This window comes from Echiichthys vipera (assembly GCF_963691815.1).
Source record: "Echiichthys vipera genome assembly, chromosome: 10".
NCBI lineage: Eukaryota > Metazoa > Chordata > Actinopteri > Perciformes > Trachinidae > Echiichthys > Echiichthys vipera.
The window spans coordinates 19,350,130-19,367,379 of NC_139835.1; the positions used below are offsets into that span (position 1 = coordinate 19,350,130).

The window sequence follows — 17,250 nt, forward strand, 5'->3', positions numbered from 1 at the left end:
GGCATTAAAATCACAACGCAAACACGGTTAATCCCACCATCCCTAGTTCTTACCTTTGTATGAACCCTTTTAGTCCTCAATAAGTGTCTCTTACATTGAATTACTACAAAATTCAATTCATTATGTTGAAAATGAACCATTATACACGCACACACACACACACACACACACACACACACACACACACACACACACACACACACACACACACACACACACACACACACACACACACACACACACACACACACACACACACACACACACACACACACACACACACACACACACACACACACACACACACACACACACACACACACACACACACACACACACACACACACACACACACACACACACACACACACACACACACACACACACACACACACACACACACACACACACACCCCCTGCAGACTGAGCTACTGTCGCTGAAGAACATAAACTCTCTGTATTTTGTAGCATTTTGTTAAAAATATATATTATAGCACAAAAATCTGGTTTTCCAGTCGCCAGTCTGAACCGAACCAAGCAATATCCGATTGATGCTAGCTGGGTGCCTCTTCAGTAAGATCAGCTTCTTCCCATCGATTGAGATGATAGACGGATGATGATTCACCCAGTGAGTCTTGGCCTACACTCAGATGCACGCATGTGGCATTGATTGCGAGGCAGATGGAAAGTGCTCGGAAGTGAGACCTCAGCATTCACCTTGTTTCACCAGTGGAGAGTCAGCAGTAAAGCGTGACCTCGAGGAGGAGGGAGCTCAGGTTTCAGGGAAATGAACAACAGAGGGTCCCACGGATACTTTTCAGCAGCAGACGTCATGATGAGTTAAATTATAGCTTACGTTTTACCCTGCATGTTGGGAAATATATTCATAGGGAGAAGTATTGTGAAGAGGAAGTTGCTACAAGTCTTCATTCACAGTTTATTTCTGGTAAATGGCGTTTTTAATTTCCTTGTGGGACCAGGCCATGGGATATCCTGTTTTGCAAAGCAGGCAATGGGTCACCTCAGTTTAACAATCACTGCGTTTGTGCCAGAGATAAATATTAAAGAGCTTACCTGAACCACACCCATACAGGAGTCCAAGAAGATGGTTCCTTTGGGCTCTTTGGAGATCTTCTCATCTTTGTAGAAGTTTAAATTATAAGAGCCATCCCCGAGCTGGGTTAGATGGAAATACCTCCTCTTGAATGACTGAAACAAAAAAGAGGAAATAACATTCAGCTTTCAGTTATTGGAACACAGAATGCAAAGATTTGGGCCTAACAATTTAACAGCCTCTATGCCCTCTGGAGTAGAAGACTATACGATTTGGCTGCCAGATTTGACCTTTGAATTTAATACATTTTTGACTTTTTTCTAGTAGATTTTCTAGTTTTGTTGCCACGGCCACTGTCTCACCCTCATGGTGACGCTGATGGCACTGTTCATGTTGCCTTTATACAGCCAGCCATGTTTGGAAATCCCGCCTTTCTGGGATCCCAGCGAGGCCGTATCCTGCAGGAGACAAAGACACCAGATCAGATCATTTAATACCCACTGATACTGCACACACTGCAAGGTAAAACAAAGCCATGTAGTCTATAATTTATTCTTAAAACCTTGATTTCCGTATAACCTCTACTGTAACATATCCATGTACAAAGTGAATTTCATTAATTTTTTTGTTCAAGTTGCAACTTAACAAAATATATAAAGAGAAAACACATCTATATATTAAAAAGATGTCAGCTTTAGCTAAAAGGTGAATCAACATGACTTAATTTGGGTATTTTCGCAGTGAATCATCATAACACCAAAGCCTCGCCTCACTGTGCAGAAAACTTTTGATGTTGTGGTTTGAGATGACACAGAGCAGAACCCGATGTAGGTCTGTCTCAGTCCAAACAAGCAGGCAGAGGAACGTTAAACAAACTGACTGTTCAACAAAATAAATATCCCCATCCTCGCAGCAGATGCGTGACAAGAGGGCCACATCATTTCATACTCTGGTAGCATGAGATCACATGTGAACAAACGCGAAGCTACCATGATCCACCAGCTATCCTGAGCTGTATAAATAAACCAATTAGGGGAGTGATGAGGCGGGTCCGGTCCTGGTTTAGATCAGCCCTGCGTGTCATTTACAGTTACACCTTCCGACTTTGAAAGACGACAGCAAGGAACTGTAACCCTGATAATTTCACACAATGAGAAGAAAAGAGTAAATGGCATTTCAAGATGTATTCATCCTGGTCCTTTGCTTCTTCTTCATCTCTCAGTCTAATAAAGCAAAGGGGGATTTTAAAAGTGCTGGCAGGAACTTCAATGCGCCTTTTGGAGTGATCTAAAAAGCATCTGGAGAGTTTCAGTGCCTGTTGCTCCTCGTCAATGTCTAGACAACATTCACCGGTCCATCGTTCTTATTATCTCTGAACTTAAAAAAAAATAAGTTGCATTAAACTCCAGTCAGACGAAAGACAAGACAAAGCAAATCTCACAACTGTCCAAAACACACAATAATAAAAAAAAGAATAATTTATTCTGGGGATTTTAGAGGACTTTAGAGATCTTTTTTCATTTGCACAAACACCCTCAACGTTGAAGGGCTGAAATAAAGGGTCCTGAAGTCTTGCTCCTCCTTTCCTGTCAGAGGTGAGGCTGACTGTGAGGCTGAGCAGGACAGACCCTGACCTGTGATGACCTGGTCCAGCGTTCCTCAATTATAGCTGCATGAACTAAAACGCAGTGAAAAAGATGAGGGACACTTTGTTGTGTTGTTTTCTAAAAATCCAAAAGCTCCTGTGTGCAAACTTCAGCTCAGTTTGAAGCACATTTTGTTGCCAATGGGAGGCGCAGTTTGACATCACCAGCTCAGGATCATCATCATACATAACATAACATAACATAACAGACACACCTTGGTATCATCTTTAGAGACTCAAAATCAGTCATTCCAAAGACAATAAACACTCATTTAATCTGTGTTAAAAAAAAACTCACACCCAATCCATCATACATGAATTACAAGAGGATGAAAAGATCTAAATGTTGCTTGAAAGAAGAAAAAAAACGTCTGTTTATAGACATAGTACACCAGCAAAAGTCTTTCGGTCTAATTGCACTTAATTCTCTGCATTATATTCCGCTATTAGACACACAAATGCCTTTTTTGATATCATGCATTCTTTTCTGGGCCGGGTTTCTAATAAAGAGATGTGATTGTGATTAAAATGCAGGGGATACAGTCTGACATCGTTAAGGAATAAGACACAGACTCACCTCATCTTTGTCGACATCTTCATCCACTTCAAATACATGGACAGCCAGTTTATCAGGCCTGGACACTTTGCTGTAAAAGAATCAATTATCAGGCATAAAGTATATTAGCAGATTACCACAAGTCAAGGTATTTCTCTGTGCTCTGGTACTGAACTTGGATACAATTTTGAGATATATATATTAGATCTTTATTTACCACTTTAGAAAGGGACACTCGTCTCAATGGACACAATGATTTTTGATGTTTAGGTACATTTTACTGCTAGTGCTAGATTATTTTTTTGCACTTGATGTTTAACAGCACTGTCGAGGATATTCATGACGGATTGAGTTTTGCTTATTTGCTTTCCTCTCTATTCACTTCACAAATCTTCCTAGCACATGTGGTTTTTCATTATGATTTCGTCATTTTCTTTGAATAAGTAATTTTGAATATTTGCAGCTGTCTTGAGAGTCAGTAAAAGGCAACACTGGGGCAGTGTGAAAAGTGTTGAAAAGCAGCACTCCACTGTTCATGGAAGGTGTTGAGGTGTATGCTGACTGCTGCAGGAAAATGAAAAACGTGCCAAAGGTGAGAATCACTTCGACTGAAAAATAGTGTGAGGTTTTTAACAGGCGACCCACGTCACAGAGTATTGTTTTAACTTCCCCAGATTCAGTTAAGAGACGGAACATTTGGCAGCAGTGACAACGTCAAGATCATAAGGTCACTACCCACTCGTATTCTAACGTGTTGCCAGTAAAAAAGATATTCTTTAGGGAAGACGCTGCTGCTGGTGACACCATCTCTGGACAACAAAGGTGGTTTCCACATTGGCTGGAGCCGGGAATTATCCAGTGCATTGTAAAAAGGAAACACTCATTTATTGCAGGGACATAAGAATCATTTGCACAACGCATTTCCTTGTAATTAAGTCAACATTTTGTCAGAAGCAGGAAACAAAAAGGTGACCTGAAAAACACAAACAATTGTGTGTGACTGTGAGTCTTTCAGTTCAAAATCTCCGGCATCCTTCTATTATGTGCAGTAGCTGTTCGTACTTGCCCATCATAAGAATCTCTTGGCACACTTCCACATTACCTCTGTGAATACAGTGTACAGTAGCGCTGAGGTTTCCAACTGCGGACTTACTTTGGAAGTTGTCGAAAGTCTCCAGAATAGTCCTCGTACTTGTAGTTTACGACATGCCAGTCAGACTTGTAGGTCTTAATGCACTGAGAAGACAATGGAAACAAATTACAGAACGTTATAACACATTGTACAGTGATAATGTTATGAAACATACAGATGTAAAGTATTTCACGTATTGGGGTGAGAGCCGCGTATGGAGATCACGCTGCACACTTTCAGTCAATCTTTCCTTGAAGGCATTCATGGTTTTGAATTCAGTTGTACACTCAAAAAAGTAGTTTATCAAAATCTGCCTATATCTCAAAGCTGGCCGATTGCTCCATGAAGAGGGCAAAATATTGTCAGATTGTTGTTTTGGGAAAGAAACAGAGGCAGCCACCCCCAATTCCACTGTCGGAAAGTTGTGGGGAGATTGTGTTTCAGACTCTATCCAAGCATCTGACTTGCATAAAAGAAGCATACAGACACCTTTAAAAGAGTACCTTTTGATTTGAGCATTGCACTTCTATAACAACACTCAGAGCACATTACACAGATTATAACACATGAAAAAACAAAAAATCAAACCACTAGGAAATTTGTGCATACCTGACCCAATTCAAGCCTGGGGGAATTTAGAGAAACTACAGCCAGGGGCCGGGGTTCAGGCACAGGATCAAAGCTCTATGTCTTACTCACAATGCAGAGTTTAAAAAAACCAAAACACATCGAAAAGACATCACAATTTTTTCTGGTACCTAAATTACCCACAATTCAACTCCACCACCAACAGTTCAGTCAGAGATTCAGCTGTCTCATGCTGGTAGCCTGGTAGCAGCTAATGTAGGGTTGAGCAGAGATGAGGAGCAGTCTACAGAGGTCTGTTACGATCACTTCTCTTTTGCCTCTACAACTTTTTTTTTCGTAATTGGCAAAAAATGATCCACAAAATGAAAGTAATGTTGAGCACAGTCACAATACAATGGTTGTTTTTGAGCAACAATTAAAGCCTCTCTTCAGTTGAAATCCTTCAGGAAAAAGTAGCGTATGGTCAGTGTTCACACTCACAAACTGTGAGGGAGTGAATCTCTATCTCCCTTTCCTCGGAATGAAGACATCTGTTCATTGTTAGAGTCAGTGATAGGAGGTATCTATTCTGCAGAAATACGTGCGGGGCGTTTATAAGAACTGCCCCAACAGGGAGACGAAATGCAACCTGATCAGGAGAGCGATCGGAAACAGAGAGGCTGCTGCTGGGTTGATCCCCACAGCTGTCCTGGTGATGTCACACAACCCTTCACTGGGAGTTTTAGTATCTTTATGACTTCAGACAAAGCTCCCTTAACACTGACCTTTGACCGGGAAGGTGAAATACTGGCAGCCAGTTGGTCTCTGGCTTAAAGAGATAGTAAGAGCAGCGTGCGTTGCCGGATGGTAAACCACTGTTCTGGTTAGGGGAAGAAACCTTTCCCCTTTAGCCATCATTTATCATATTATCAGCAACAAGTGGATATAATTCAATAGATTTTCCCCCTGCAATTAAATAACTAAAACACCTCCCAGGAGCTTCTATAAATGTTTTAAAGAGTTGTCTTATTGTCTTTTTGCTGCCATTTGATAGCAGATATGTTCAAGACACGGCAAAGACAGACAGCGCTATAAACCAACACTGACAGACAAAAACCAGAAGTTTGATAAACTTGTGGATTGAAGAAATGAATTGCACTTTATCATTCTTACATCCCCTGCCATTAATAGATATTATCGTACAAATAGTCCAGCTGCCTCCAGTAATGATCTGTAATGAGCCCAGATTCCATTCCACTGAAAGTTAGATGAATGCTCATTTAGCTGAACTCAAGAGGTTTCCTGATAAGCTGTGATGTGGGATGTACATTGCTGCTAATATTAGGCAATAAATTGGGTAATGATTCACAATAGTGTCACCATTCTGCAGCGGTGTGTCACGTATACTTTCCTAACCCCCTTCTTAACTCTTGTACCAGACTATAATTGTGTAATCAGAGATACTACTTGAAGTGCTTTTTGTTTTTTATTTGTGCCAATACCGACCTGAACAAATGTTTTTCTCGTAATCATAGAGTACGCTGACTTAATCTGCATTTTTTACCTTCCACTTCAAAATGTTGCCAATTATTAAGTTTTGTGGAATATTGTTGATTATTCACAATGTTTCCCTTAAATTTAACTGCAGTTAAATAAAACCTTTGATTTTGGCTTGATAACATTTAAACAAGCATAGTCTTCTGAAGTACTTCTTCCATTGCTTTTGTTGTCTCACAAAAGTATGGTTTTTATAGCTAGTTTTTAATAGTTGGAAAAATGTGTAAATGTCTTGTGCATCATTTTATTAATTTCCTCTTTAAAGCCCCTAACACTTGGTTTTAAATCTTGTTTGAATATATACACACACACATTACCAGGTATTATCTATTAAAGGTCCCATATTGTAAAATGTGAGATTTTAGTGTCTTTTTTATTATAAAGCAGATCAAGATGTGACATATATATTGTGGCACTATCAAAATGCTCATTCCACAGAGAAATGCACACAGCCTGTATTCAGAAATTGTTTCTTTAAATGAATCGCAAGGACTTCTGTACAGTTATGATGTCACAACTGTACTATATATATAGGTAGAAAGTGCCGCTACAGTGCTGTTACATTCAATCCCTGGCTACAATCAGTGCGTTTACACGCAGTTAAAAAACATGATTATAAATCGGGATAAGGGAATACTAAGTTCTCATACCCCGGTTAACAGACCTAGAGAACTCTTTCAGTACCTCGATTATTCATGCATGTAAACAGCCTTCTCGGGTTACTTTCGGGTTTTGCGTCTGTGCATGTGCCGGGGTTATAACTCCCCCTCCCCATTCCGGCAGTGGCTTTTGACCCGGAAATAGAATAAACCAGGAAGCAACGGCGCTGAAAACAAGATGATGAAACCGAGGGAGGACTTCAACATGGCAAGAAACATCACTACCAAGAAGATCCAATTTGGTCTTGATCCTGTCCAAAAGTCGGCCATTTGTGATTTTGACAAAGGGGAACCGGAAAAAAAAAAGCCGTAGTCCAACCGGCTGTATCTTGGCGGAGCGCCACCTACTGTATCAGAGGTCAAGTTACTCCATCATATTCCCATTCAGCCCCCTCTCATGTATACGTGGGGAACTTCAATAATCCGTTTATTCCCTTAACCGAGATAAGGCCATTTTCAGATTACTGATGTGCATGTAAACGCACTGAATGATGGTGCAGATATGCGAAGAGGGTAGATACGGAAGACGTGAAAACACAGCCCAATCAGAGCAGAGTGGCTTTTTTTTCGGGAGGGGGGCTTAAAGAGACAGGTGCTAAAGTGTTTCAGACAGAGGGTGAATACAGGTATAATCAGATATAGATATGAGAAAAAATAATGTGTTTTTTAAAATATTAAAGCATGTTAACATATTCTAGTATAAATCTAAAATACACGTATGAACGTGAACACGAGCATGATATGGGACCGTGACGAGTTTTGACACTTAAAAACTCATCTTCTTTGCCTTGTCAGGACTGTGTGGGTGTGGTTTGCTCAGATTTTATTGACATCAGTCTGGTATCCAGATTTTGATTAAAATGTTGCTAAAGCCTGATTGGTGCATGTAAATACTTTATATGACATCACATCAAAAAACACAAAATGCAGAAATCTCTAATGTGATATAACTGGCAAAACTGGCAGGAAAACGTTGTGGTTATGTAATCCGTTACACTCTTTGCTCATACTAAGAAGTTGATTAAGAAAATGTGTTTTCAGGGCCTTTAAATCAGCTTACCTCTTGGACGAAAAGACTCTGGGCCTCCCTCTCTGCATTTTGAGGCACTGTAGGGTAGAGAGTTCTCCCCTGCCGCCTCAAAGTTGAGATCTGCAAAACAAAGCAGTGGTTTATTTAAAAGAAAACAGAGTAGGGGAATTACAACTAACATGACAACACTGTAAAAGTGAAAACAAAACTCGGAAGACATTGCTCAAGCTGGAGACGCAGTATTACAGTTTGTGGTCTCAGCTGGACATAGTTGCTCCAGGGTGTTCTGTTAAATATTATTCTCTGTTTGAGTAAGGACTGATGTCTTTTCGAGGGTTCAAAAGGAGCAGTATGTAAGGGAGGCGGGATGCTTGTCCATACCGTTCAGCTCCAGGACTCACAGACACACCTTGAAACTGGCTCTGTGCCACCGTTGTACAGCCGTACTCTGAGTAATCAGCATATCAGCACCTCTAATGCCTCATTTAAGCCTTTCACTAATGGCCAACAGGTTCACCGTGTACTGTAGCCAAAAAACAACTGCACAGCTAAGTAAAAACCTCAAATCAAATTTTAACAAGTGTCGACAGCCATGCTACATGCTCTGTCAGACAACCTTCAGTAAATCTCAGCAGCAAATCTTACACTCTCAAAGACAACCCATAGGTCAGTTTCAGCATGACGTGTGAAAGCTAGAGTCTATTTAAAGTTGCCCTGAGTAAAACTCTCACTCGCTTTGTGCAATAACATCAGATCGGGTCTTAGCAGGAGGATTAATTTAAAAATAAAGTGCATTTGACCGCATAATCCCTTTGAGCAAGAGTGAAAAATGAATAAAATCATTAAGTGAAGCCATTCAGCTGACTGAGTGAATTGTGGCTTTGTGGAAGTCCAATGCTGGCGAGCTTTGTTTTCTGTGATGAGACGGATGCAGACACAACCTCCATTATCTTTTCCCAACACATTTTTTATTTGAATGAAAAGTGCTTTAAGCAGAAAAGTTTCATGTCATTAGTTAACAGTCCAAAGTAGTTTCATTTGATTTGTTCTGCACTATATTAAACACATAATGTGTGCAGCTGTTGCAGAACAAACACATTAGTCGCAATTGTGTTTGTATCAATATATTCCATAATATTTTTCAAATGTCTAGCTTTTTTATATATCCCTTTAATCAGAAGCTGGTTTGTCATTTTAACCCACTATGGAGGTGATTGATGAAACTATTGGCACATAAATCAATCAGTGGATCGACCGAAAATAAATCACTAAATATTTTAGTAATTGAATAATAAGCCAAATATTATCATTATCAAAGGTGAGGATTTGCTGCTTTGCTATTCTCTCTTGTAAACTAAATACTTGTAGACTGTTTTATGACATTTGATAAAACAAATCATTAATTGATTAATCTAAAAATTGCCAGCAGATTAATCGAAAATTTAAAAAAATAGCTAGTTGCAACCCTGTAGCATGCAGCATTTCCCTTAGCTATGGGGCTTTATTATTCTACCAATGTATCATTCACAAATACAAGAAATAGTATATAATACCATCCTTATCGCTACAGTCAGTGTGTCTTTCTTGTCTGAAGATGACATTTAGGCTAAAGTGATTCCTTTTGCCTCACTGTCCCTCTCAATGACCTTGTATTTGACTGAGCGCACATCGTGTCAACTACGACAAATTCCACAGCAAGCTCATATTTGTGAACCTGAAGTCTCCCCTTCCTCTTTGCTAGCCAGGTTTCCTGCAGGGGAGATGACAATCTTTACAATCCAAGCAGCAGAAATAAACAGGCACATAGGTAGGAGGGAGCCAGGAAATGGGTAACAGGAAGCATTTAATTGGGGTACAAGTCAGCTGGGAGAACCATGGGATTCTCTGCTGAAATTAGCCCTTAATTACAGCCTAACCTGAACCAAGTGTGTCTCAGGACATCACCACCTCAGCAGTGATCTCTTTTTTCCTAAATTTAAACTGATATTTAAAGGAAGGATGCTGATATTCTACATTTTCCTTATTGTCAACAAACCCCATGAAAAGACACAAAACAATACATACAAGTATTTGCCAGCCATGATAAATCATAAATGCTCTATTGCTTCATGCAATGTCTGCATACTAACATTATCACAATGACAATGCTAATATGCTGATGTTTGGCATTTATAATATTTTTGATGTTATCCATCTCAGTTTAGTGTGTTAGCATGCGAACATTTGCTAATTGGCAGTAAAGTACAGCTGGACTTTCATTTGTTTTGCAGGTATTTAGTCATAAACTTAAGTGGAAAAATGAAATATTTACCTTATGGTGGCATTAGAGTAAAAGTAAGAGGATCACCAATGTCAGTGTGATTCACCCTCTGAAGACTATCGATGTCTGTACAAAATTTAATGGCAATTAAACCAATGATTGTTGAAATATCTCAGCGTAGACCAAAGTGGTGGATGATCCATAGAGCCATGCTGCTTGCATAGCTGATAGCAACAAATGCATCTTGGGGCTGCAGACCGGAAGTGTTGAAAGCCAAATGAACACATTGGTTTTAGTGTTTCGTGGGAAATGTTGACAATAACAAAACAGAATATTACCAGCCTTATCATTTAAAGACATGGAACCTGTAAGGTTGCAGAAGAAAAGGAAAAAGAATAATAACCCGATCTGTGGGCTTCACGATGATGGGCCTAGATTTGGGGGAAGGAGGGGAAGGCTCCCTCCTCGTAATCCTCATCAAGTTTTTTCCAGAAACCTTGCGGAGTGAGTACAGAGAGAGTGCCAACGGCTTTCATTTCAAAACCAGATGGAGACGATATAAAACCTGTCTTACAAAAGACCAGTCCCAACACAAGACTTGTGAGGTGTCAGTGGGGGATACGATACGGTAGAGACCTGATAGGGGTACATATTTATGAGCAACAGCCACAAATAGGATTTATACAAAAATAACAGATAGAGGAGCTCTTTTTGCCTGTTTTGGCCTTGATTCATCACCAACTAACACTGTATACTTAGTACTGTCTCTAACATTTAACCACCTTTCACTAAAAGCACCAAACAGTGAAAAGGCCTTGACACAGAGATGATTAAAACCTTTCTTGAGTCTGCGGAGGTCGAAACAGATGTTCGGTTCAATCACTGTGCCCATGGTGTTTTTTTTTTTCCTCAGCCAGAATCACCTGTCAGCCCCTGACAACGTACTGTTTGTGTGTAGAGCTGGTATGTTATGTTCACAGCAGCAGGCTGTAGGAGCATGATACAAGAGAAGACTGAAAGTCAAGGCTGCCCTGCTGTCACTGAGCACTCAGCTGCCAGGCCTTTGTAAACTGTAACAAACAGTGGATTTACAGAATAAAGCACCAAACCCAAAGTTGGAAACACTTTGTTTTCACTTCCATTCTATTCCACGCAGCCCTCTTCTAGAGTAAAATAACTGGAAAGATTATTCCCCTCTAAATACACTTAAGATATGATAAGCCTTTATTGATCCCCCAGGGGGGAGATGAATGCAGGTGTTGCAGCAACACAAATACATGAAATGACAGATAATTAGGGAACAGATAAAATAAATGAATAATACAAAGGTGTATACAACTGGAATAAGAAAACAAGTAAAAATATGAACTAAAGAAGAGAAATGAAAGCTAAAGTCACAAGCTAAAGTGACAATGGTGTGGTTAATAGTCTAGCATTTATGTAAACAGAGTACACCAGAATAATATATATTGTGATTAAGTAATTATAGTAAGTGTTGTCTGCATAAATATGGCAACATAATAGAAATGTAATATAGTATATACTGTAGTAAGACAGTAAAACATACTGACATAATATAGTATGATATTATACACTTCAATATAGTATAAGATATAGTAGGAGGTTCAATGTGATAATGTAGATTACTGAAGCAGCATAAAGTAGAATATGAAATGTACCATAATAAGGTATAGTATTTATACTGTAGTATATAGTAGCCAATACATTTACAGTAAAAGTTTGTGCAAAGTCTGTTCTCTCATGAGACAGTCCCATACGGTGTAGATCCCATACTGTAATGCTGGGATCTATAATGCACAATGCACAATGCTGACACTTTTTGAAAGCTAGCAACCAAGAAAATAACGTTACAATAGCTGACTCAAGGACGTCCTCAGAAAATCTCTTCCCTCTGACTTTCTTAAAAGAAAGCACTTTTATGTGAAAACATTGTGTACTCCCACTAGGGCTGACTCGGTGACTGAGACAGAATATTAATACATAGTTTCTCCATTCATGTGACTAAGACATGGAGAATTGCTCCAGATTTACAGGTTACGGTGCAAGTGGGAGAGGGACTTGAGAGGAAGTATTTTATTGTGCATCAATTACTATTTTACGCTTATACGACATAATAAATAGTAGCTTTATACATCATGATTTACTGTATATAAGTCATCAAAACATCACTCTTAATAGTGCTGTCAGTGTATTATGTGGATATCCAGCTATAACAATAAAAGACTATAAAGTTTCCACTGGATCGTGAGACAGAGCGTCAGGGTCACATTGGAGGTTATGCCTCACATCTCATTGCTGGTGCTAGTAAGAGCATCTTTCAATCAAGTCTCATTTCCCGGAGTACAAGTGCTGGGCCAGATTTCCATTTCAGATTTTCCATTCTCATTGTGGAAAGTGTGTGGAACGTACATCCTGTACAATGCGGCTGGAGATAACACTTTCTCTGTCACAACATTGGAGACAGAATGAGCCAATTAAACAGATGGCCCCTGACCCCTCGCTCGCTCGCTAAAGCATGGAGGGATGTAAACAAAAAGAAAGCCTCTGTGGCGACCCCACCCAGTACTCACAGCAATGGCCACGCCTGGGCCAAAGGGAAAAGACAACAAAGAAAACACGCAAGTGGGTGGATTAATAATGATGCTGGGCTGATAACAATAAACAGGGTGACCTTTTAATGATTATGGAACACTTTCTCAAAAAAACTTTTGCCAAAACTCTATTCGGACAGGGTTAGTTTTATGTGGGGATGTTTAATATAAATGGCCAATTCGCACAGGATTAAGAAATCCCTGATTCTACCGGAGGTGGGAGGGGTTACTCGATCTATGTGCCGCAGTCACTTCCCTGTCGCCATGTGCGTGCTACGTAGCTTCCTAATATCACAAAATAAGTAAACACAGAACTAAAGGACAGAATCAATGTTCAAGCACCTCCATGCTAAAAAGAAATGAGGAAACTATGTTTTGACGGGATTTGATGGAATATCAACATATGTTTTACAGAGGGTCGTATTGGGGACTAAAACCTTCGGTAAAAATTACCTTACCCCATGTCCCCACATTAAACTAGTCCCGTCCGAATAGGGCTTTACAGTGTAACCAATTAGGCTGTGACATTTCTGTCTCCACCATTATTTAGGGAATATTTTTTTACTCAGAGTGCCTTACTTTCCACAGCAGTAACTTGAGTAGGTGCACTGGAAAACAAAGCCCCAACTCTGGTAGAGTTATCACCACGCCCTAAACTACATACCAGTACTAACTTTACACCACTTCTATAGTTTATATCTTACTCCTCCTCACCAATATAATCCGTGCTACAATATCCAGGAATTTCCTAGAGTGCGGCTTTTGCAGCAGTTTTTTAAGTGTGGATGTGACATGCAAGCATGAAACAGGTGTGAAACTTACCTCAAAGTCCTCCAGGGGGAACTGCAGCATGTCTCTGAGGACATCACTGAGGATTTGTGTCTTCCTCTGCACCAGCACATTTTCATAGTCCAGCGGCTCGATCACCTTCGGCTTCACCTGGAGAACAAGGACGAAACGCAAAGTTACCAGGACATTCGATACAATATACATGGTTCATGTGGGTTTTTTTTTCATTTCATTCCTTTATATGTAGAGAGATGACAGTTAATGAGGAAGGAGAAAGATGGGTAATGACATCCAACAAAGATGTTTGTTGGTGCTTTTGTAACTGACCCTGCACATGGTCAAGTACTACTCATTAACAGTTTCCATCAGGTAAAATTCACAGAATGAGAGTGAAATTGGAGCACACATTTATTTCAAGGAAGACACTGATACCCTGCAAGCGAGGTGTGAGCTGACGTCACTAATATATGAACTAAACTTTGCTATTAAAGATTATACTTCCAATCATAAAAGAGACCAACATGAATAATGAAAACCCCATTCAATGCGAGCAAAGAAGAAGACTTGAATTTGAACAATGGCAATGCTGTCTTTGGTCAACATGTCAAATGCCTGAGCCTAGCATCCAATACACTTCATGTGCATTAACAGTCCACATAACGGTATCTCTGCACATGTTAAATACTGTATACTGTTAAAGTCAGATGATTTTGCAGACTGAGCTCCAAAATAAACCCCCAGAAAAGCCGATATAATATTCTTTTAGAAGCCAAATCCAGCAAATGTAGCATATAGCTTTGCATGGGACCAGAGATGGTGTTATGCCTCTACTGTATATTGAGTTTGACTGATCTAGCTGTCATGTCACATCGTGTTTTACCGACACATGCTATCTGCTGGATAGAGTGCGTTTAGTCTATCAGGGCTCCATCTGCCCAGAGAAAATGCATCAGCCTCCGCTGCAGGAAGGTCTTGATGATCTTATCCCTCTGTGAGAGCAAACACGTATGGCATGTATGTCAAGGAACCAAATCACACTCCACTTCAATTATAGAGACTTCATGCAACACAGTCATCCTCCACACCCTCTTTTACTCTTATAGTACTTGATGAGAATCCTCCATCGGGCAAATGCTGTGTTGTTTTGTAGCTGACACTCAAGAGCAGATGTTTCTCAAAAGGTGATTATGGATTTATGGTGTGTCATGTCAAAGTATTGACTCACTAAACTCCAGTGGCAGAGGCTAAAGAGAGCTTATGCGCTGCAAAGATACAGTAGCCATTAGATGGAAAGTCAGCTGTCAACACTTGCAGTTGATGGGACGGGAGGACACAGCCAGGGAAAAAGCAGAGTGCTACATGAACAGTGACACATCTGTAGATTTCAGAGTTGAGTGACAGCTCGGCCCACATGTTGCCTCCACATCTGGGACTGATAATACAAGCATGATCTCAGAGGGAGCGCCGTGGATATTGACCTGCTTGAATACATGTTGCTAGCAACCTTGTTAAAAAACAGAGAACAGCTCACACTGAAGACAGAGAGGGCAGGACCTTGTTTCATTTTAAAGGGCAATTATGAGGAGTACGGGTATTTCAATCTGTTGGGCGAAACTGTGGAATGATTTACGCAAAGCAGAAACATTACTCAGTTTAGGAAGATGTCAGAAAAAATATTTTCCAGACTACAGGAATGAGGAAGGGCTTTGATTTTGGTTACATTTAATTTATTTTCAGAGGTGATATATGTATGTATGTATGACATATTTATGTACCTATGTTTGTGTATATATGTATATGAGATAGATGTAATTTATGAATTGGTTTATGAGTTATTACAATTCATTTAATTTTATTGTTATTTTGCTCAGTGTGTATTTTGTTTTTTAATCTTTGCATTTGTTTAAATTCTAGTATGTGTTCGGAATAGAGAAGGAAAAAAGTTGGCAGGACGAGGATAGCAGAACAGAGACGGTGCCAGCATGTCTGCCGCCTAAAGCAGGCTGTGACATTATCAGCCAATTCAACCGCTTGCAGCTTTATCTATCTATGTAGTTACAATTAAATGCATTCACACTTCAATGAACTGTTCATTCTCTCTACCGTGAGAAAGTAGAGAGGTGGCTGCTTACCTGTCTGCGGGCAGGACAGGTAAGACTGGAAGGAATTAAAGATGTCTAAGAGATAAGACGTGTGTGTATGTGTCTCACTTGAACTGACCTCTACACACACAGACACCAGACAGCCTGTAACAGACAGTGGTGTGTGTGGGTGGGTGTGGGGGGGGGGGGGGGGGGGGTGGCTGACAATGGCACACCAGGGGAATTAACAAACACCTTCTGCAAGTGTGAGGGAGAACGTTTTACTTTCCAAGTACCTGCTGAAGCTGAAAACCACTGCAGAATTCTCATATTTAGAGAAGCAGCTTTAACCCTATCGTAGGGCACGTGCCCTCTCGTCACCAGTTATGGATTCCTGAGCCCACTCTGTTGTTGCTGTTTCTTCCACATTGTTTTGTCGGTGGCCAGTGAAGGTGGTCAACCACACAGTACACTCAGCACTGAGTAAAAAAAATGAACATACATAAGAAAGAGCTCTGTCATTCCTTTAACCCACATTGCTGATCTAGTCCCAACTTTTATTCTATTATTGTCATGTCAGTCTTTGGATATAACTTTTAAAAAACGCTTGTTGAGTTTATGTCTTTTTGAGTGAAAATATTTCACTTTTATGTCTATTTTCTATATTTCTAGTGTTTTTAATTCCACTATAAACAGTTTTTAATACAGTATAAAAATAAAATAAGACCATAACAATGCAAGCTGCGTGGTTCACATCTGTATAATTAAGTCAACAGACAGTCATCCCTGGAAAGCCCATAAAACAGAAACTTATGAAGCCATCCCTTCCACTCCCTCTCTACAGTAATCTAGCAGCTGTTTAGCTGCAGCACCCACTCCTCCCATCACTGCACCCTCTCACAGCAACGAACAATGGTGCTGTGTAGTGCCTCTCTACTAACTGATACATTCAATAATTTTTTCTACGGTCTCCTTCACATCCAGCTGCTTTGGCGACACCTTCATCGCAGGGTAGAACATTATCACACGTTGTTGTCAGGTTTGACTTTTGAGCCAAATAAAATTCTTAACAAGCCAAGGTCATATTAAAGAATAAACTTGAGGAAACTATGAGCTGCTTCCATCCAGGTGGTTAAGCTGGTAAAGTTCAACCTTCCACCTATGCCGCTGCTAACGTTGCAAATTCTGAATGCGAGTTGGCAATGTTGTGTATAATGAAAGATGACAAAAGTGAAGCAGCGCAGACGCTCACATGACACCTGCTTTGGGACTTTATGACTGTGGTTAACCTTTGGAGCACTGCACACT

At 40.1% G+C, this 17,250-nt stretch overlaps 1 protein-coding gene across 4 annotated transcripts in view; it reads right to left on the reverse strand.

Moving 5' to 3' along the window:
* Positions 1-17,250, reverse strand: part of LOC310952837 (dedicator of cytokinesis protein 9) — an 81,229-nt gene that overhangs the window by 32,086 nt on the left and 31,893 nt on the right. For all 4 annotated transcript variants that reach the window (XM_083921587.1, XM_083921585.1, XM_083921588.1 and 1 more), the window contains exons 2-7: positions 13,895-14,011; positions 8,231-8,320; positions 4,409-4,491; positions 3,277-3,346; positions 1,417-1,512; positions 1,075-1,209 (exon numbers count right to left, since the gene is read on the reverse strand). In XM_083921587.1, the coding sequence (XP_083777713.1) occupies positions 1,075-1,209; positions 1,417-1,512; positions 3,277-3,346; positions 4,409-4,491; positions 8,231-8,320; positions 13,895-14,011 (591 nt within the window). The remainder of the gene's footprint in view (positions 1-1,074; positions 1,210-1,416; positions 1,513-3,276; positions 3,347-4,408; positions 4,492-8,230; positions 8,321-13,894; positions 14,012-17,250) is intronic.